Source organism: Poecilia mexicana, unplaced genomic scaffold (genome assembly GCF_051168715.1).
Source record: "Poecilia mexicana isolate PSO_F unplaced genomic scaffold, ASM5116871v1 scaffold_1, whole genome shotgun sequence".
Classification (NCBI taxonomy): domain Eukaryota; kingdom Metazoa; phylum Chordata; class Actinopteri; order Cyprinodontiformes; family Poeciliidae; genus Poecilia; species Poecilia mexicana.
The window spans coordinates 10,099,022-10,122,766 of record NW_028263370.1 but is presented as its reverse complement, the minus strand read 5'-3'; the positions used below and the strand labels follow the sequence as shown (position 1 = coordinate 10,122,766).

General features: G+C 37.3%; 1 protein-coding gene across 1 annotated transcript in view; it reads right to left on the bottom strand.

Moving 5' to 3' along the window:
• Positions 1 to 5,916: 5,916 nt before the first annotated feature.
• Positions 5,917 to 23,745, bottom strand: part of tacr3a (tachykinin receptor 3a) — a 37,862-nt gene continuing 20,033 nt past the window's right edge. Inside the window, exons 4-5 of the mRNA XM_015005556.2 lie at positions 12,063 to 12,259; positions 5,917 to 11,700 (exon numbers count right to left, since the gene is read on the bottom strand). Of these exons, the coding sequence (XP_014861042.1) occupies positions 11,376 to 11,700; positions 12,063 to 12,259 (522 nt within the window). The 3' untranslated portion in view covers positions 5,917 to 11,375. The remainder of the gene's footprint in view (positions 11,701 to 12,062; positions 12,260 to 23,745) is intronic.

Below are 23,745 nucleotides of genomic sequence, written 5' to 3'. Positions count from 1 at the left end.
CAAAAAAAGCTATTTACTTGTAAAACTAGCAAAGCTGAACTCCTACTTCTTTTTCATGCACCACACTGCTCTTACTCTGCAGTAATTCATAATGATGGTGCTTATAGTCATTATCCCTCTCACATACAGAGGAGATTTCCTTTAGTGGCATTTTTCACAGCTTTAGCACAACAGTGAGTTCTGTTTAGAGAAAGTCTATCGCAAATGTATGTATTTTTCTTTCTTTTCTAAGCCAGCACAGTTGGATCTCCTACACAGAAGCCCTTTACAGCCCTATGACTCAATCTAATGGATTTCAATGTACAAAGGATATAGATTTTAAACAGTCTATGAGTTATGACGCTTGGCAACTACTGTTGCTTTGGAGGGAAACTGGTCCGAGTTGCTTTTTCAGAGACAAAGTGAACAAAACATGGTGCAATCACTGCTTCTATTGATGAATTCATCTTTCAAAAAACTATGGTAATTGTTCATAAATATGAAAGTACTTCATTTTGTACTTAAACTATGTAGTTAACATAGTTTAAGTACATAGTTTAGTTGTACTTAAACTACAACAACTATGGTGCTATCCTGCCCGGTTTCAAAAAGGTAACGGCAAGATTAGCTGGACAATGAAACGAGACATTTGACATTGCAACTGTGCTACATTACCTGATCATCATCATCAGCAGCAGCCATGTTTGTGTTCACAGAGTGTCAAAAGAAAAGGGATGGCATTTGCAATAAAACTAATACATTTTTAACAACAAAATCAATATGAGAAGGGGTTATGAGGTCATTTCTAAACAATGAGGAGCAGAAAACAGTCAGGGCATGTACCAATCCGCCCAGCAGTGGACAGGTCTGCAGGTTCACTCAGAGGTCAGAATGTAAAATGCTGAGAGAATCCGCACCTAAGACCAATATATCAGACTCGACATGCCTCAGTTCGCAAGTTAAATGTTAAAGGTCATGATGGCACAGCTAAAATAAGGGATGGAAAAAGAGAGCTTGATGGCTCTTTTTGCCCGTAGGAAAAAAAAAGACAATGATTTAAAAAACAAAAAAAGGTAGTAAGAAAACTTGCTTATAGTGAATAGGTTTGCAAAACTGCACTTTTTGATTTATATTGATGAATAAATGGGTAAAAGCCCCCTATTGACGACAGTAGGTTTGGTTTGGCTATGAATAAGTATTGAAGCAATTCTTAACAAATCCATTTTATTTAAACTTACCCAGTCGGAGCATCACCTGAATATCAGGAAATAACAACCAAACAGCTCTCAGTCTCTATCAGTTATGTTATAAATACTTACTTGTTGAGGTGTGGCATTATAGAACAACAGAAAACAATAGATAACGAAGTGAATCTGCGCACTGGTGCACAAATACAGGATAAACACAACTTCTCTCCAAAGATTAATCTTAATGTTACATTTTGATGGGGGTTTAACTCAATTTTAATGTAAAGAGGATTGAATTAGTCACCAGAACAATACAATTATTTGCTAATACACATGATTTGCTTCTTCTAGGGAAATATGCTGTAAAGAGACTTTACAATGTTGTCAGGCAAAATGTCCCGTTTGTACTTTGATAGGTCTCATATGAGTGCCTCTTCTGCAATGCCTCGTCAACACACTGAAAGTAATTGGAGTTTAGTTTGTGGTGCTCATATCTCATTACACTGTCACTTGTAGGATGTGATGTTTACGTGTTTGCATCCTTTTCGCGAGTGCACAACTCTCCCCGGACAAGACAAAATGGAGATAATCCAAAAGATGGGGGGTGGTTTATTATAAATCTGCTCACTGATACAGAAAGGATCTAATTTGCTGTAACAGGTACATTGATTGCTTAATGAACAAGAAGGCTGCAGCGTAAAGGTCGACTGGCTTAACATTAGTGTGGCACATACAGAGGAGCACAGCATTTACCACCTACTGTTTCTTCTGCTTTTTCCTTCATCTTTTTGATGAATAATGCATGTATACTTTTTCTTATAAAAGTCTTCATTAAGTGGTACAACATAGTAAATGATTTCAATGTAAAGCAGTGACGCTTCTTTCGTGGATCATGGACATATTCAGTGGATTCTGCACTGCTTTTGTAAATGATCATTTTAGAATTGTTACCTTTTTTTTTTTAATTTTGTGTTACTTTTTTGCTCTTCTGTTTGTTGTCTTCAGTATTACCAAAGTGTTCCTTTTTAGACATACACAGTTATAAAGGTAGTAAATGTTACACACATCATATCGCTGTTTTAACAAGCACGATTTGATGCTAAATCAGATGTAGCTACTGACTGTGGAAATTAGTCAGCTTAACATTGTTTAACACTAATCACATGGCAAAAATGACAGCAATGTATTGCAGTATTTAGAGTGTGTGTGTTTTTATGTGTCATTTGATGTTATGAGTTTATTTTAACACAGATTTATTTAAATAAATGTGTGTCTACCGCTTGTTTAAATATACACCAGTGTAAACCAGAGATAAGAACACAGACTGAATTTAATGCTCTGATACACGTGGCTGTGTCTCTGGTTGATAAGTGACTTGGAAAACAAATTACAAATTGTATGGTCAGAAACAGAGAAAATGCACAAATTAAACCAGAAATCCTCTCATAACTTCTGTCTGAACAAACTTTCAGATGTTTTTTTAAAATTTTTTTTTTATGTTGCTAAATAAAGTGCATGATATTTACTAAGCATTCTAAAAGATGGATTTGAGCCTGTTGAATGCTGTGGGTGGATTGGACAGTGACAGCTGTGCAGATTTAGCTTTAAATCTGTAATGTCCCAATGAAACAATATCAGTTCCCTTTTTGTCCTGTGGCTCAGGACTCATCTCAGCTACAGGAAATGCTTCATTTCACAATCTTCCGCCAAATCAAACGCTCACGATGCTTCTTAGGAGAAGCATGAGCGAGTTAAGTACCTGCCGTGAACAGATCCACAAATTATTTTAATAACCTTGTGTCTTTATGCTCAAGAGCATTTTCCATTACAAATTGCAGCACAGTTCAATCTGGAGTCATCTGGTTTAGATGGCACAATCTGTTCAGTTCTACTTCAGCCAAGTTTCCAGGCTGGGTTGACGCTAAGCACTGCAGGGATTTGATTAATGAGCACACTGGTAGACTTCCTTGTTCTTTGTGATTGGACTGATATTTCAAAGGTCTTTTTGTTAACAAAACACCAAATTCAAAAGGCTTTTTAAGTTCTGCATAAATTAAATAGAAAGTTGTTTTTGCACTATGATGATGGAAGTAACTTACTCTAAGAAACTTCTAAACTCCAGGGTCATTTGCAAATGCCTATTGCACAATATGCCCACTTAATAAATACAGCCCTGCATTGAGCACTGATGCACAGTGAGTCCACCCTTTCCTGATCATGTTGGAAGTCTTCCTATAAAGTCTGGAGAATCAGATTTTCTAAACTGCATTGGAGAAGTATTAAAAACACTAATGCTGAAGCATTATGAATTTAATTCAGGGGTCTTCCTGAATTAAACAGCCCAACACTTTAATCTCCTCTGAACCAAACGTTACAACCTACATAATCACGCAGGCTCTAAGCTCCTGGCAACTGCCAACCCCACAAATGGATTGTCACATAGAGAGACATGATCTGTCACTCCAAAGTAAACATCTTCACTCTTTTGTAGCGCAGTAGTCTAACAAATCACTGTATCCAATGCTTTGCATAGCACACTGTGTGATATTACGCTTGGATCTGTTACTTTGTTACAATGTGGTTTTAACTAATCTGAAGTTGGTAACAAGGAAATTTCACTATTTTCTTGAGAAAATACCGACATGACAATTTATATGCGAGTAGATACTATTGACAGTGCATTTTAGTATATATGTTTTAAAAATATATTCTATATCTTTATCTATATATATTTCTCAAGAAAAGCATGGTATACATTCGTATTCATCCTCTCTTCTCACCTAATTAAAATCTAGTGCAACCAATAACTGTCAGAAGTCATTTTATTTAGTCCTCTTGTATTTTCCACAGAGTCATTTCTGAGCCTGAAATTGTGACTTACCTTCATTTGGTGAAAACTATCTCCAGCTCCCAAACATACCGTATAAATGTTTGATAGTTAATCATCTGGTTGGTTGCTGTTGCAGCCAGTGGCACAAGGGACTGCCAGTAAATTAATTTGGTCAATTACTGGAAAATGTCAGATCCTTCATTGTCTGGTGGATACGGAGCAGTGGACCCACAACAATTCTTGAATACTAACAAACAAAAAGTTTCTTTACAGAAGGAAAGTAAAATGATCCAGATTAAATATAAGACAACTGTATACTTGGCTTATAAATATTATATATATATATGATTGTATTTTCAAGTAGTTCAGCTCACACAAGTTCATTTTTAATTGTATTCAGTATATGCACAGTGTTGCCTACAAATAATAAGAATCAGTTTGATTGTAGATTCAACCCAGAGGATTCAAATGTATTGATGAAACAACTGCTCCCATGCATTTTGTCTCTCTGGATGGCTACATTTTAAAAGTGACAACTTCAGAAAGATATTTTTATAAGATTGATGTGCGATTTCTCAGAAAAGAAAAAAAAGCAGTTCTTTCACTTCAGAACCAGTGAATTTTCTGTGTCAGTGCATGCAAATGGATAAACATTGTTGTAAAGAGAACAAGGACTGCATGCAGATCCACACAGAAGCTATTTGTCATATTCCACAGGAAATGTGAAGCAGCAAACGCAACTTCTGCTGCCTTCAGGGACAATTCTACGCATCTCTTACAACGATAGCAACAACTGCTCTCAGTGTTCAAGTAGCACAAAAACCAAAGAGCATCAATGGCTGAAGTGTTTTGTTTTTTTTTTCAAAGAAAAAAATGGAAGACGTAAACAATTTAAAGTACCGCACATAAAGTGTTTATTGTTCCCCAGCAGCAGCGGTCAGAGAAATTGAGGGCAATTCTAGAAATGACTGACACAGACCAGCACTCCTAAAATGCATGCAGCAGATGCTGATTTCTGTGGAACAATGTCCTTATTTAGTGATGCAAACCCATGCCTGATCGCGATGTAAAAAAATCCAAAACATTTCTTCTTAAAAAAAAAAATAAAATACACCGTTGTCACTTGAAGGAAATAGTGTTCTCAATGCAATATATTAGGCCGAGAAAGAATTTAGAAAATGATTAATTCATTCCCCAAAGTAAGATAAAATAAATTATTTTATAGTAAATAAAACATTAAGACATCCACTGAGAAATCTGTGTCTAAAGGCTTAAATCTCCATCTAAACGGTAAAGAGTAAAATGCCCCCAATGGGAACTTTTTAGTGTATATCTCATTGTTGATTTACTTATAAGGTGCTTATTAAAAACCTGTAAGTTTTGTAAAAATGTGTTTGTTACATGTTTGTTAAAAGTGTCACTATGCCTTGACAGTGTATTATGAGATGTAAAATATGTGGAAAAATCAAGCTCCACTGTCTTTTCCGTGGTCCCACAGGAAATGCACCGCTCCCAGTCAAAACAACCAATCAGAGGCAGGAGGAAGGTTTTAGTGCTGTCAATCAGGCTCGTGTATGGGCTGCTCACACCCTCCCCTACATAGTGCATTCAAGCTTTTGGTTTGCCAGCACTGTGGTAATCGCAGATAAACAATCTACTGGATGCTGTGGTGCAGGAGCTGTAGCACAGAAGAGAGGGGGACGCTGTTTAAACAATGATTTTTTTCTTGGGTGGTTATTGTGCTATTCATTGATGTGTATATATCAAAAAATATTGATTTTGTTCACATGTGGGAATCTAAACTACTATTGCTAACACTACTGGGAAGAAAAAACTTTACGGCTGATGGGATATGCCTTTAAACATTGTTAGATGGTGTTATTTTCTTCAATTGGGTCACATTGCTGACAGCGCTGAGTGTCCTGTTCACCCATTTGTGTTTATTTGAACACAGCAACTTCAGATGCTTGTCCTAGGACATGTTACAGGCTGTTGTTTCCAAGCTGACACAATTACAGTTTGAATTTATTCGGTAATCTCGTACATCAATACAGAAAAAACAAGAAATATTGGCACTTTGTGTGAGGTCAAATTGTATAATACACAACATTTGTATAATCTCAATTGTGACTACTTTATTGTTCAGGCAGAATCAATGACATGCATTTGTACTTACAGAATCGATCATCTAACCAACATTATTGTACAGTTGTGTCACAGCAGTTTACTAGTAGAAGGGACTGCAAATTAATGCACGACATGTTTCTATTGTTTTTATTTTTTCTTTTTTACAGAAAAACTGAAAGGAGCCATAAGTTGGAAATTACAAAGCAAGCTTAGGTTTCTTCTTTATTAAACCCAACATTACACTATTAGCTTTCATTGATTCTTCAGTGGAAGTCCAAATTTGAATAGTGCTCTGAGATTTATAAATGTTGTGAATTACTACAATATCTCCCATCGTTTTTGACAACCAACACCAAATAAAAATTACTTTACATTTTATTTTTTTTCTTCTTTTTTGCTCCTACAACAGGTATGTTGTATCATACACATATCAAGACACATGTAAACATGAAACTATGCAGCGGACCATTGCAATAAACCTACATAAATCAGATAAGATTAATGCTATCTGATGCAAAGCAATACAGAACATTTCAGGCTCAGTAAAAGTAGTATGATACAGGATTGAAATTATGTAGAAACATGAATTCACCATTCCACATAATCATAATACTAATACTATTCTAATGTAAAGCTTCACTCTACAATATTATTATTATTATTATTTGTTTTATTTCTGAGCATTTGCTTAAAAGGATACCACGGTTACTTTCAATCTGAGTTTCCATTTATTTTGCAGTTTTGCAAAAGCAACATAAATGTTATTCAGATGTGATCACATGATTTATTGCATCATGGTAAGAAATGAGAACCAAATGAAACTCAGGCTGAAACCAACACATTATCCTTTAAAAGCGCAACAACAACAACAACAACAACAAAAAATACCCTTCAACAGATAGAGGCACATTGTACTGTACATTCAAACACATTTAAAAAGAAGGATGTTGAAATGCCTTAGAGTGCATCTAACATCATATTTTAGAGCCAGATAACCTAAAAATATTTAATGTTTGAAACATGTATGAATTACCACCAGCCTTTCCACACTGGCTTTTATTTTTAAAAACACTCTTCTGAACTAAAAAGAGCCTTTTGAGTCAACTAAAACAGAAAGGCACTATTGTGTATGGATGGTGGTGTTGGATCTGTAATGTGAGCAGACACCTTGAAGTCTGTCACTCTCTATGACTGTGGTCAGAAAAAAAAAAGCTAAAAAAAATAAAAAAGCTTTTAAGGGAACTGTGAGAAATGGGGGACAGTGAGGTTTGCACAGTGCCTAGGTTGGTACCATTGCTGCCTTGCTACAAGAAGGTCCAGGATTTGAATCCCATACTGGAGCTTTTCTGCATGCAGCTTGCATGTTCTCCCTGTGCACATGTGAATTCTTTCCATGTCCTCCAGCTTCCTCCCACAGTCCAAAAACATGACTGTTAGATTTAATGGTCTCTCCAAATTGCCCACTGGTGAGTGAGTGTGAAAGTGCATGGTTGTTTGTCCTGTGTGCGTTGCCCTGTGATGGACCTGTCCACGGTGTACCCCGCCTCTCGCTCAATGGCTGCTGGAGAACAGCAGGTGTAGACAACGGATGGCAAATTGGTGTGTCAATACTTATAAAATTACAAAAAGAATGGAGTTAGCACTTTTTGTTTGAATGGTAATCTGTGGAAGTGAGGGTGAGCATTGTGGAACTAAATACAGGCAAAGACGATGAATATCTCCTCACCCACCAAAAACAAGCAAAAACATCAGATGGGTAAAAATGGGTGATCACAGCTATTGTTTGTGAGCACAATTTTTATTGGATAAAATAATGCTTTTTTTTAATTAAGTAAAAGGAAATACAGTGTTGAAGGAGATGAACTTAGGAGTTGTTGAGTGGAATGAGACATGGGCCTGTTTGCAAAATATTAATGTAAAATTAATGTAAAATTATGGGATGGATCTAATGCAAGAAAATTAAGACTGTTTCATAAACTCCATGGCACAAAGTACAAAGTATTATGATGCGCCAGCTGCTTTCAGAAATGGGAGAACTGATGTTCTTCGACAGTAGAGTGATAAAACCAATGATCACAATTGGAACAAAGACAATATCTATCTACGTAAATGCTCCCATATCTTAGGTATGAACTATTTTGCATTAATGCTAGCATTCTACTCAATGCCATCACTCACCTGCAACATTCAATCTTTTGTGCTTACTTTTTTCTTTGTTGTTTTTTAAATCTCATTCATGGAAATCAGTCATGGTGACCTATGAGTCTGAACACAATTAGGAAGAGAAATAAATAAAAATAATGGTATATGCCCTTTACATGACCATCAATAAAAGGTTCAACACCTCCCACAAAAACGATCTTAGAAATGTAAAACACTCATATGCACAGAGCGTATTTCCTCACATTCTTATGGTAATACTTTCATGAAGTCTCCAAACATTCAAATTTACGTTGACCTGTAACCATAATGTTACAAAAGTAAAACTTCAACAGCAAGTAAATCAATATAATACAATACAATAAAATCAGTGTTAACTTTCTGTCAAATAATTTAACACGTTTAAACAAAAAAAAAAAAAAATGCTGTTTTTGGTTCCTTTCATGTTTTGTACTGTAAAATATGTATTTGTGTGTGCATTCTAACTTTTACATTAAAATTTGTTTATGTGACCTACATATTAAATAAAACCGATATTCTCCAAGTAAATTTTAGAATTCAGTCACCAAAATGCTCCAAAAGCAAAAATAAAAAAAAGAATATATAATACTCATATTTTATAAGACCTGTTACGACTGGCTCAGGGTCATAACAGAAACAGGATTTATTAACAAAAACTATAATAGAATTTGCATGTCATTATCAGTGGCGTAATGCAAATACTTGGATGTGCTGTATGTATATGGAAATGCTAAGATGCAAAAACAAAGACAAACTCCAATGTGAATGAAGAGGTGAGATGAGGCCTGGCGGTCGAGCACCACATGCACGAGGAAGAAGAGCGGATGATGAGCGTGACCATGAAGGAAGAAACAGCCAGCCTTAAATATTCTGTGCTGTGGATTAGCAAATCAGTCACACCTGCACAGAGGAGCAGCACAAGAGCAGACACACAAACAACCGCAGCCCAGCTCAGTAGGCCTAGGGGCGTACCAGATAAAACATATAAACTTAGTGCCACTCTGAGTTTAGGATTAGTTAGGAGTTGCACTTAAATAATGAAACCGGGGCGGTAAGTACAACTGACTGCTTTAGAATGAACACTTGTGCTGTTTTGTGATGCCGTCCGTAGTAGTAAAATAAGTAAGGAGGTTGTATTTTCTGTTCTTTGTTTGATTGTTGAAAAAATGATGAACAAATAAATGAATAAATAGACCTAAGATAAGGCCTTACCCTTAAGTTGAAATGTCAAACTGGCAAAAAAACAAACAAACAAACAAACAAAAAAAAAAAACGATTCAATGTAATTATGGTGGAAAGTTTTGCCTTAATTGACATGGCAACTTATCTATAATGATGTTTTTACTTTTTTTTTTCAATGAGATAGCTTGTTAATTCAAATTACAGTCATCTGAAGCATTGTTACATAGAACACTAAATAAAAAAAACAATACACAAGCAAGCTTGAAAAGTGGACTGTCTTCAACCTTCAGCTTCAAATGACCCCCAGATTGTTTTTTGAGTTCTGCAACATAGAAGAGACTTTGAATGCTGGCGTTGCTGAGGCTGTTTTTCTCGTTGTAGTTTCTGGAGGAGAATGGAAATTAAACTCAGTCTAAGTGTCCCCATTCCTTCAGACTGCAGGAAGGTTAAATGTATATACAAAAAAGCTCATGTGATACTCACATCAGTTGAGCCTGGTAGGCAACATAATGTCTACAGTCAGATTTAATTTATATGTAAACTTTTTTTCTTTTATTCTCAAATGCTTATTTTCCCTCATTTTTTGGCACCACAAGTGGTGTTTGAACTCAACTAATCAACTTTTGATAGGTTGGTTATCAACCTACGTGTTCTTCTTTGGCATTTTTACTTTGATTCTAATTGGTAGTAATTGAAAAATAAAGCAAAAAAATAAAAAAATAAAAATCCATGAAGTTTGGCCTGATGATTAGCTTTCAAAATAGATAAGTCTTTAAAAAGTGGTAAATGGGTAATTACTGGTAAAAAAAAAAAAATGGAAAAAGAAAATGAAAGGAATATCCAGTCAAATTGTTAAAGCCAACATGTTTTACTGGGTACAAACAAGTAAAGAAAATATCGAATCTGCCCCATGATTGTTTTATAATAAGTACAAAAAATGATAGTAAACCTAAACATAAACAATATTTGCCCAAAAATCTTGTTAAAATTGTCTCACTTTTAACATGATTCAATATAAGTTCCAACTACTGAACTATTCATCTAGCATAACACATTCTAGTAATACTGCATTTGCAACAACGAGCCAAAACCATAAGGCTTTCTGAGAATTCACTGCAAAAACCATCGAAAGAAACGAGCTGCACTTAACTGTGGAAATTCACTTCACTGGAAAACTCAGCTCTGGACGGGTTTGTTAGGTTCCCGTCAGTAAGACTGTCCCTCAGCCTGTGTATTGATGAGCTGCAAATGAATACTAGATTTCACCGCTGGCTTTTCGCCAGTTAGCGGGGCACATCCCGTTCAATTGTTATATAACCGAGAGTTAAACTCAGAGCCACATATGGAGTTAAGCAGAGTTCAGTCAGCAGCTTTTCCACTGATAACTCTGCAGAGGCTTGTCCATGTGCGGCCATGCATGGCCACGGGGTGAACAGCTGGAGAACGTGTACTGCAAATCACATTATCTCATAGTTTTTACAGTGGCATGTATAAAATATTTCATTCGTACATAACTGCTAATATGTACTTTCAGATTTTTTTTTTTCACAGGCTCTAATGCTGATTAAGGAAGTTTTAATTGAGGATATTGTATATCAACTGTGGGATTTTTAAACTAACATTTGAACAGCAGCGGCTATTTAAATAATGCAGTCAGGACTGCATGTTAGGCTGAGAAAGTAGTCAGATGATTATGGTTTGCACAGCCTCTCTACATGCTGAAGAGTCCACTTTTAATTCTAGACATACTGCAGCGTCTGAGCCAAGCTACTGCAGCATGTGCCTGTGTTTGAACAGCCTATGCTGTTTAAATTTCTTTACGTACACACACACACAAACATGTACATATATATATGAGGTTTTTATGTGGATCTCAGCAAATGTGCTCTTCAAGAAAATTCCTCAATTTCGGCTTTCGGTGCGACCCCATTTTGTGATCCTGCACCAGCACCACTGGAGGCAATGATCTCCGACTGGCGTGACGTGACGTAGCTTCTCTTCCTGACAGGCAGGGCGTGCTCGCTGCCTCCTGCACCGCCGTTGCCTTCAGCAGGGTCGTAGACCACAACCATGGTGGTATCCATCCGCGTCAGCGTGTACATGCTGCTCTGGCGTGTTTGGTGCAGTCGTATTGAACGCAATTCCAGCTCGTCGTAGCTGGATGCCTTGATGAAGGGGCACCAGCGAAATGCCCTCTTGAAGCCGGTTCGAAACCTGGGACCAGATCAGCAGAAGGGACTGTTTTAAGAGGGTGAAGCTGCAGAAGCTGAAGCACAAAACAAAATCTGTTTGATGTGCATTTTTGAGACTTTTCTTCAATGATATTGAAGTTTAAATTGTTTACTGGTACTGGAGGTATGTAACTTTCTTGGTAAGACTTTAAAGTGCTTTGCAAAAATAATTATACTTTAACTTTTCAGTTAACTATTATGCTTTACTTTGTCCAATTAAATCCCAGCCTGTGTTCCCGATATTACCATAGTAACATGTAATTTTTCCAAAAAATAAAGGGTTAAAAGTTGAAGCTGAGTTGAAGCTTAAAGTTGTAAACCTTGAACAATCTCGTGGGAACCCACCTGCTGTTGAGGCAGCAGTAGATAACAGGATTATACATGGTGGAGCTCATGGCCAGCCACAGCACTGACAGGTAAACCTGCTGGATGTACTTCCACTTCATCAGGCGTTTATTGAGACCAGTCACAATGAAGTAGAGATGATACGGCAACCAGCAGAGGGCAAAAGTCACCACCACAATGATCATCATCTTTACCACCTGTAACAGAAACAGAGGGCAACTGTGACGGTATTCTGCATGCCTGTGAAAGTTGCAAATGACAAAATGGTTCATGAGCATCTCTCAAAGTCCGTCAGTTTTATCATTTTGGCCATCACTTGGACGTTTGCAGGAACAGGAAATAAAAAAATTATTTTGTAAATTATAATGTTTGTTCAGCTGAGTTTATTTAATCTTTGTTTAATTTATTTGTCCCGCCATAACAGGGTAGTTGTCTGCAGCCAGTAAATATAAGAGCCTCATTCCTGTTTGTCAGACAAGGACTCACACAACACAAAACTGTTTTTAGAGATCGATTTCTCACCACAAAAATCCCATGCTGACAGAATGTTACCTTAGTGACATTGTCTACAATGTGCCAATTAAAACAGTTAATGGCAGCGGAGGAAGACACTTACAGAATGGGAAGCTTTGGCCACTCAACAAGTGCTATGCTCATCTTTTAAGCTTTTCTTTCCCCTTTACCTCAGATGTTATTATAATCCATTTTGTATACTGAAGTAAAATACAACAGAAAATGTTTGGACAGTGCTGTTAATTATTTAAGTACACAATGTGCCAGGTCCTTCTAGACAACTAAACAGATGCAAAACAGACCCACTCCTGCAGTGCTGTTTGTGCGATAACAAAACGGCATCGGTTGCCCCTGTGGACAAAATACTTAAATACTAATATCTGTCCTGGTAGATTCAGATAAAATTGGATCTCGCTAATTGCAACAATCCACCTTCTGGCACGAAATTCGTCCTGAATTTTCAGATCCTCCACAGGTGCAGTGCAAAGACATATAAACATAAGCAATTCGTTCTATACCCCCACTATATACTATGCTAAAGATGCATGTTTCTCTACTTTTATCCTCACTGCCCTCGTCCTGATTTTAAGGATCCTCTCATCCTGATCAGGCCGACATCCTCCTGACAAGAGCTCTCCCAGCTTCTCATCTCCATCACTACTTGATTCTAATTCACCTTCACTATTGCCTATGAACATTTTGGATTAGGTCTACTTTGAGTTTTTTGACAAATCTGCCTGTATCGTAAATTATTCCGGAGATAAAGATCAGTCACGGATTGTCTCGAAGCACTGCGTGGGAATGAGGTCCTCGTGACGCAGGCTGGTTCTCAGAAGTGCTCAGCAGGGATCCTTGTAGAGGAGCCACTAGAGACAAAGCAGCCTCCCTTGAAATCTAAACAGTGGTCTTTGTTTTGAGTGAAGGTTTCAAAAAGGTTTATGGTTTAACACAAGTCATGTTGTAAACTGCACTGTGTGGCTCCATCAGAGTCATAAAGTGGTATTTTATTTTGTTTTTTTGTGACAGTCTTGAATTAAAATAGAAGCACTCAGGACAATATAATCCAACGTTATGGGAAAAAGGATAAAAGATTTTAGGTAGACAGCTCACCCTTTTTTTTTTTTTTTTTTTTTTTTTTTACAGCATTTGCAGTGAACTTTCACAGAAATACACATCTGAGTATTTTAACAGACATGTGCCATTTCGGTATGTGTAGCTCCAGTTTCTGTTACTGGGAAAAATGAAGTGTGTTGAGATTAAATTCTTTGTTTTTTCTTAAGCCACATCAGGTCTGACATTTTGTGTCAGACCTAATGTGGGTCCCCTCCAGACCTTCTTTCTGGAGGGGACCCTCAGATGAGCCACGGCGCGCTGCCAGTCACTTAATGTTCTCCTTCTATGGATAATGCATTTGGCCCTGTCTTCATTGTTTAACCATGACTAAGCTTTTGCTTTTTCATTCTATACACTTGAAAACTGGCTTAGAATTTATTTGCTAAGCTTTTTTTTTTTTCTAAACGAAGCCTGCTACTGCTGATGATTATTTATTTTCCTTTTTTCCACAGAAATTACTCCTAGCTCTGTACATCTGTGTTTCTTATTTTTGTGTGTATGCTATGTCTTGTTTCACTATTGGCATGAAAATGAGTGTGCAGGCTTCAAATAGACATGGATTTTATTCTCAGATTACAATTCCTGATATTTATGCAGCTAATTTTGAGATTTACTCATGAGAAAATTATTTCTTTTTAAGATCCCCCCCCGCAAGATGACAGATGTTGATTATGGCACCCAAAATAAACGGATCAGCCTTGTGTGAAACCAATAGGCCACACAAACTAATGTGAATTTTCTCTGCGTACGATTCAGATCACAGAGTGAAATGCCCTAACATCTAAAAGTCTGCCAGCGGGAGAAAGACAAGTCAAAACGTTTTCAGTCTGAGCCTGAATACCTGATTGATAAACCCAAAGCCTTTACTAGGATATAGATTTGAGGTCCCCAGTGGTGCTTTTGCATTCAGGCAATCCCACAGAATTACAGCACCAACTTCAGGCCCCTTTTACTTATTGCCCCCAACACAAGGGCTGACATGCTTTCATCAAGGTGTTGTGTGGAAGTATTGAGGTAAAATGACAGGTGGAAGCTGATCTACCATTAAAAACACCTGTAAGCTGGTAGCAGAGGCATTCACAGTGGGTGTGTAAAGAAGGAAACAGCATGTGCTGCAGTCTAATGAACAGTACCGTTGGCATCCAGCTGATTGTATGATGGCAGATTGTTCTGTGTAACCACATAGGATTGGATCACCTCACTGTGGTATGTGGGAATTACCAAACAAAACCAGCTTGACAAAAAAAAAAAAAAAATGTTGCTTTTTGTGCTGATTACATTTAATAGTGTGAAAAGAGCTTTGGTTCTATTGCATTGTGTGTGTTGTGAAATAAAATACTGGCAAATCATCAGTTTACAAAACGTGGAAAAAAAGCAATAGATACATAACAAAAAAAACTTTCACCAGCTAATCTTTATTTGGCTTTTATTAGCTAATCTAGCTGCAACTCATTTCTGAGAATGTTCTGTCCCAACATGGTGTTTATCTGAAGCACTCATCCATGCTTTTCCAGTTCGCTCAGGTCATCTGCTGTCGGCCTTTTAAAAATACCAAGTGTCAGCTACAAAACTGCCTTGCTTTTTGTGAACTGGTGCAGCCAAACAGTGGAGGTGAATGTGCTCCATCACATCCTTCCATGCAAAATAGGGAGCTTTTACATGTTTCAACATAAACTCAGCTGTCTAGGATTTATTTCCTCAATTAAAAAAAAACAAACAAACCTCTATTTGTCTTTTTGGTTTAGCTAAGGCAATTCCAATTTGCTTTGAGCTTAAATAAAAAGAATCTTTTCCTTCTAATCGCAGAGCAAACAAAGAATGTCTAAATATGTCTCAAGAGGCAGAGAAGCCATAGATGAACTCGTAATCAAGACAAATTACATAAATGATAAGATCCAAACTGCATTTTTTAAAGACATCAGTTTGTACAGTAGATAATGAAAGTATTTTGGTTTTTAGATAAAATATAATTTATGAAGTAAGCATACAAGCCAAATGTAAAACAGAGGACACAAGTAAATCCCAAAAGCTTCTTTTTTTTTTTTTTACCATAGTAAGCTGGTGTCAATGTATTTTTCTGAATAGGAACACTGTGTGCATTACAACCAACTCTTAAAAAAAGATGGTCAACACTGTTGCCACACAAGGTTTGAATTCTGGAGTTTTGCAAATGTGATAAAAACTACGTTTCTTAATCAACTATGGTCAGAAACAATGCAAGTTATTTATTTTGAGGGGCAGTGAACTAACTTGGAGTGTGAGCGTTAGAGACTCAAATATAGACAAAAACTATATTCAGGATAGGTTTCTAGACAAGAAGAAGAAAAAGTAGAAGAAGAGTTTTGATTTTGGAAGGAAGTGATAGCAACAAACATTGTAAGGTTACTGTAAAGAATACACAGCTTTTAATGAAACTTAATAGGAAACCTCTGATTTTTATCCAATTAAAGCTCTCCTCACCAGGCCTTTAGTAGAGGTGGACAGCCATGTCTTGGAAGTTTTGAAGTTCTTCCCAACTTTTTTTTTAAAATAATGCTTCAACACTGCTCTGTGACATGTTTGGACTTTGAGATATTGTTTTATAGCCTCTCCGTGCTTTAAGCTTATCCACGACTTTACTCCTGACTTGTCTGCTGTGTATCTTTGTATTTACGATTTCGTTTGATCACCAATGTTCTTTAACAAGCCTTTCACGGAAGAGCTGGATGTATGCTGAGAATAAATGATTCACATAATTTACTAATTCAGAGAAATGGGTTCACTCAATTTTATATACGGGCATTAAGATTTAAGTCGTGGTTGTCAGATTTCTATTCTTTTTCTTTCTTTTTAAAATGTGTACAACCTTCCTTCAATATTTTATATTGGTCAAACAGTAAATCACAATAAGATACACTTACATTTGTGGTTTTAATGTGAGAATGTTCAAAGTGTCTGAATGGTTTTACAAAGGATTGCACCTGTCGACCTGTAAGATGAAAACCATGACATTTTTATGAAGAGAGCAGAAGAGAGAAAAAGACGCGACTCCTGTTGGTTCATCCCTCTCTGCAGAAGAGAAAGCTTAGAGAAAGCTCATGAGCTAAACTTATATAATGCTTAAGGACTCAAGGAACTGACTTACACACAAATTATGCCATTACCTCTATTTATCTGATTGGACTGGTTGATGTTTTGTTCTCTGGTAGAGTCGAATGTGTTTTAGCTTTTATTTATATCACATGTTTAGTGTATGGGACTTGTTCCACTACTTTCTCCTGCTTTTCTGAACACAGCCTTATAAGTCTAAAAACTATGTGGTCCTTAAGTTCCTCTCAAACTGCACAGTGCTCTTCAGATCAACTTCTCATTGATCAGATCAGTATTTTACCACCTTATTACTCTTTCTTTTTTATTTCTTTATTTCTTATATAGCGCTTTCTGGTGTCTAAGGCTAGATCTGTTTAAAGTTATACCCCAAGAAACTGGTTTCACTACATTTCCCATGAACCCCTGTTGTAAAGCATTCCACTTAGTTAACTGCAAATGTCTGACCCATGAATAAGGAGACTTTATAAAAGCATAGCATTTATTTACCAAACTTCAGAACGCAATTTAAAGTAGACCACATGTGAACATATACCATCACAACGAATATGGTCACCAGCAGGCCTTATGTCTGCCTGAATGAGTAGAACTTAAAGGAACAGGTATTATCCTTTTGTATGTTCTTTAACCTTCTACTAACCAGGAAAATACAACAGGCTTTGACAAATACCTGGTTCAGAAATAGGGACTTTCCCTGTCTCTTAAACTTATAGAGTTCTAAATTGACTTATTATGAACAGTCCCGAACACATAGGAGTCCTTTAGTCTGAACAAAATACATTTAAAATAAATGACAGTTTTTAATTAGCCCACCATAAAATAAAACAAATGAAAGCCGGTGTTATGCCCAGAAACGCATGCCTGCCCAAAATTGCATCCCCTCTTGCGGGAGCGCGCATTGCTCTAAGCTCTCGCATATTGACGAGAAAACGGACTGAAATATGACCGAAGAGGAAATTTTAAAGATATAACACCGGTCAGAAAGACGCATTTAGTTCAGTGTCCATGAGATGATATTCAGAAAGGATTCTTTTACTGATTGATTTTAGTTTCCTCTGCGATGAACTCTTTGGATAAAGTCTATCACGTCCTCGCATGAGGGTGTTAATTATAACCTGTCAAATACGGAAAATATTCCACTAACGCGACCTCTGGGTCGCATGCAACGAAGCACAGCACATGGTGCTACACCCCATAGACTAGTGTCGGTCTATGGAGTTTACTGAAGTCCAGTCAACTCAACCATCTACCAGATCATTTTAAAGAACTTCATGCTTCCTTCTGACGACAAACTTTACAGAGATGATGATTTCATTTCCCATCAGGCCTTGACATTTGCCTACTCTGCTAAAAATACCAACAAAAAAAAAAAAGAAAGGTTCAACGACCATCGTTTTCCTGCTCTTGATTGGCCAACAAACCTTTAAACTGTAGATGGAAACAAAATCATTTTACAAATGCAACATACAAGAACAGTTGACCACAGAAAACCTAGGAGATGTTTACCAGAGGAAGCAAATCTCTTTACTCTGCCTGACTCAAATAAACGTCCTCTACGTCAGTGGTCCCCAACCTTTTTTATTACTGCTGACCGGTCAAGACTTGGACCGGTCCGCAGCTCGTGGTTTTTCTCGGTAGAGACAAAAACCACTGACTATTGCCCCAATAACTTATAATTAAATTAAACGACTACACTTAAATTACCAGCACTTCACCTGCTGGGGTCGCACAGCTTCACAAATTCCTCCTGGTTCGCATCTGCAGAGAAATCTACGCTGGTTCGTCGGGCAGTTGGATCTGTCTGATCCAAACCGATCCATTAAACTTTTCTTTTTTTACCCTGTGCGTGCGAGGATTTTTTATATTTTATTTTTTCCGTGATTTCACTTCCCCGAAACAGACAGATGTTATGTCTGCCGCGCTTCTGAGGGCCGCTCTCCTTCTGGGTGCCCAGCGCAGGCATAGCTAGCCTCTCCTTCTCCACAGGCTCCTGTGCAGACTTCCAGCATCCAGCTCACCAAATGCTTCTCCCTTGGTCCTTCAGCTGTCCCTTGGGGCTAGTGCACATTTAAGTTGTTGCACTTTTTATACGTTTTTGGCCCCAAAACAGCTCACCAAAGTTCTAGCACTCTCCATCGAGTCTCCTCGTTGTCTCTCTCTTCTCTCCCTCGGTGCTTCAGATTAGTCCCGCCCCCCAATCAATCAGAATTCAGGTAAAGTGTAATCATCCAATAGCAACTGATCTTAGGCAGAACAACAACAAAAAAAGTATACACAGCACTATAGTCTGTCACAAACTACATAATATTGTTCGTTCTTAAAGTGACAGAACACAATATTTTAACAGAAGTTTTACTCCAACTGTTTATTTTCTTTTTAATGAACTCTTGCTCATTTTAATCTTCTACCAAAAGATTTGGAAATTATTATATCTTATAATATGAAGTTGCATACATTAAATGTTATTATTTTAAAACAACAGCAATTTATATTCCTGGGAACCCAGGGGGGTTACAGCCTCCCCATCCTAAATGTCTAGATGTCCCCATCAGACAATTCTCTATATGGCAAAAGAGTTGACAAACTCTCCTAGATGGGAACCCAACGGGTTACACTTACATCTTTCTTCATACGCTGGCCTAAGCTGTCTGAAGCATTCAACATTCTCCTTCTGTGTGTTTGTACAGCTAAAAGGAAGTACAGAGATTATAATAAGATCAAGGCCTTGTTCAGGCCTGTTTAATTTCCTGTAGAGCTGGCTCTCAGAATTACAGTGTTACAATTTAAAGGATATAAAATCAGATTTCCATCTAATGCCTCAAATCACATATAAGGTTGAGACAGAAAACACAATTTACTCATTCCTGAAAGGAGTGACATGTTGCAGTTCAATATTTTTTTTATTACAAAGTTACATTTAAATGAATTCATCTACTTTATTGTTCTCAACAAAGAAGGTAGTTTTTCCAATTAATGAAACTACCAAAGACAAAGAAGCACAACACGTGTTATCTGAAATTAGATGAAACTCTGCCTTCATTTTATGAGACACTTCAAATTTCATCAAGCGATCACCATGGAGTGCTGCATTTCAATATCACAGCAAGATGTGCCTTTCTTCAGGAAACGTGGTCTGTTCAGTCAAAGGAAAACAAACGATTGTTCAAGACTGCAGTGCTGTCACTTCAGCTGTGAAATACTAATGTCCTTAAGAGGCAAACAAGCTCACATGAGAAAGGGGAGGAGTTACTGGGTGATGAAGAAGTACTTTTCTGAAAACGGAGCTTTACTGGTACTTTACATTTAGAGTCAGACGGTTTAATTAACTTGCAGAAGCCGCTTCTCTAATTATGAAATATGTCCTAAGGGGGGAGATATTAAAAATAAATATAGTGCCCTTTACCTCTCACACACAAACGCACGCATGCACGCACACACACACACACACACACACACACACACACACACACACACACACACACACACACACACACACACACTTCATTTTATTTGGGAACATTTATTAGGTTTTAAGATAATTAAATTAGTTTTATTAGTTGATTTATTTTGCTTCTGTAAAATCATCAGTGTCACAGCTAAAAGCACCCAAACAAATTCTACAAAATAAATGTAACAATATGTGTTTTCAAGCTGATCACCATTTTTAGGGGACCTTTAATTAGACATGCACAGAATGCTGTTCCCTTCTGTGTAACTATGATTTGACACAGAGCTGTTTCTCTTGGCCGTTATTCAAAATGGAAAATATTTCTACGTCTTCATAGCTGTTTGCAAAAACCTTTTCCATATCTACAGTACGAACAATACTTAAAATATTTTAGACATACGGAGAGATGGTCAGAAAGATCAAATAAATCTGCCAACGCATGTTGATAGAGAACTACACTATTTTGTGTGAGATGATACCAGTCTGGTAAACAATGTACTTAAAAACTTGTTACTTATATCTACCAAGGAGGCCAATTATTTCAATGTGAACTGTTTAATGGTTTAGACCACATATGTCAGAGTCAAGGCCCGCGGGCCACATCCGGCCCGCGAGAAGGTTTTTTGCGGCCCCTGGGATGATCTTGATTTATTATTAGAACCGGCCCGCAGACCGCAGCAAGCCGGCACCCCGTCTGAAAAAAAATATCTTCCTTATTTGAACTGTAAGTAGTTCTTTAAATGTTCTGTGAGATGATGTACTTACCCATGTATCCATAACAACCGGAACTTTCAATATCCACCAAGTTATTGCCGAAATATACCGTCTATTAAACGAGTGCCCCCCGGATTAATTACATTCTCTGCAGCTGCAGCTGCGAAGTTACCGTATTAACCCGATACTTGCTGGAAAGTGCAACGTCTCCCCTTTCAGAAACCGTTGGAATTTTTCCACTTAGCGCTACGTGTGGCGGAATTACGGTACTGCAAATTTAGATGTGTCGCCGGCGACACATCTAAATGCCTTGACTCTGACATATGTGGATTAATAGATTTTTGCACTTTATTTTATTGTATTTCAATCCAATTATATTTTAAAAATATTTCAGTTGTGTCTGTTGAAAATTAAAGATTACTGACAGAGCCATAAGAAAATATTGCTTTATTTATCTGATCATATTGGAATATATTTGTTAGGTTTTCAGTAGGTTCAATTAGGTTCACTAGACTATATGAGTCATTTAAAAAAATTTCAATGAACATTCGATCAGTCCGGCCCTCGGCTTGTAGCAAAATTTTTTATTTGGCCCTCCGTCCATTTGACTTTGACACCCCTGGTTTAGACGTTCAAATTTAAGATGGTGGCCATTAGATAAGTCACCATGACTTGTTCTTGAAAGTAGTTTGCAATAATTCTCTAATATTCTTTATGGCCGGGGTATCAAACTCTAGTGTTTAATTGTGTCTCAGGTCCCAGATGGGATTATTTGATGCGAGCGGGTTGATCCACAAGGATCAGAGTTTAAGACTTATAGAGAGTTCTAGCAGAGTCTTGTTGCCACAAAGAGATGACAATATTCATGTCACAGCAATATTCATGGTTCAGTGGACAGTAGAGGAAAAAGTTGTGCAGAAGCCTGAAGCAACATTAGCTCATAAAATAATATCCTAACATTGGTGTTTTGCCGTTCTCTTTTTAAAAATGAAAAAAAGCTTGGCTCAGCTGCAACCTTAAGAAGATATGGCCATCTACCTAACTGACAGGCAACACAAGCAGATATTTATTTACAGAGAAGCAGTCAAGAAGCACGTGGCAACTCAATAGAAGCTGCACAGATCCACATTCCACAAATTGTTTATATAATAGTGGCAACAAAATGTCGAAGGCATCGCTTTGGTCAGACAGGACCAGTTGTGTGATGGATAACTAACAACCTTGAACGCATCATGCTCATATTTAAAAATGTTGGTGCGAGAACCTCTGCCGTGCTTGAGACCGAGGTGGAGGTTGACTTTCCAGCAGGATAATAACACTAATCATAAAGCCGAAGCTATGATGGAAAGGAATAGATCAAAGCATGTCAATCAACAAGAACTGCCTTGGCCTCATAGGCAGTTCATTTGTGCCTCATTTGGCACACTTTGGATTTTTATTTGTAAAAAGATTTTGAAAACCATGTATGATTTTTTTCCACTTTACTTTCATGCACTGATTTGTAGGATCCTCTGAATATATTTCTGTGCCACTTCAGAGTGCCTCCTTGATCTGGTGATTGAATTCTGGTCCTGAAATTCAGATGAAGTGAGTTCAGTCAGAGCACAGAGAATAAGAGATGGCTGGCGAACAAATAAAAAGAAATTTGCATACTGTGGAGCAGAACCCAGAGGGCCAGTGTCAAACATTGTTTTACTGCGTTCATGTTTTTTTTTTTTTTTTTTTTTTACGAATCTTAAAGCCAGTGACAATAAATTGCACAAAGAAAAAAAAGGAAATGTCAAAGCAATATGTTAGTGTAGGTTGTCAGTCATCGAGGTCATGGTAATGCTGAATACTGATGCAAAAGGCAGTGACCTCTTTTGATGGTATTTGAGGATCCTTCACATCTCATTTGAAAGACTTCTGCTCACACTCATTCATGAAGTTTAATATTTAAAAGCTAATAATTACATACACTCAGAAATGATGAACTAATTACTTAATTACTAAAGCATACTGTTAAGTGAATAAATTTATTTATTTTTTGCTCCCTCTAGACAACCGCTTCTCCTAAATGTTAGAATTTGAACTGTTTAGCTAAGTTCATGAGTTTGTGTCAATTTAAAACTTCGGGGCGGGTTCATAGAAAACAATGCTAGAAAACGTGGTCATAATGAAGAGGTTGTTATCCTTTCACACTGTAGGTTGTACATATCTGGACATAATGAAAGTGTTTTGGTCTTCATGAGAATTATGGGGTGCAACCCAGAAATCAAACCGTCAGCAAGTGTGACCACAAGCAGGAGCTTTGCTAGCTGCTGGTGTTACAGTTACAGCAACATTAGCAAACTGCAATGTTAACAAACTGTTTAGCTGTTTCTACATTTAAAGGAAAAAAAGGAGAAGCTTCTTGGACTGGAGTGTAGATTTACAGACCAAGTGACCCAAAACCCTGAATTTGGCCCTGGTCACTTCAAACAGAAGTGAACAAATGTGGCACTTTTCTTTCCTGTCGAGTTTACTTAAGACTTTCGCCTTTGATCAGAATTAAGTAGTCCTGTTGGATCGGGCTTGGACACAGTGTTGCGTCGGGTTGGATTCTTTCGGGCCCGATTTAAACTCTATGCCAGACTTAATCTTGTTCTGTTTTGCTTTAGGAGGGGCTGGCACTCTTCCCAAAATAGATTGCATCAAGAAAAAAAAGAACATTATTTGGAAATATTGAAGCGATACCTAAACAATAACACTAATGATACTACCAAAGTAGTCACAAATAGTCCAAAGGGCAATAAAATCAGTGTACTGTTGGAAATATTTTATGCAGGC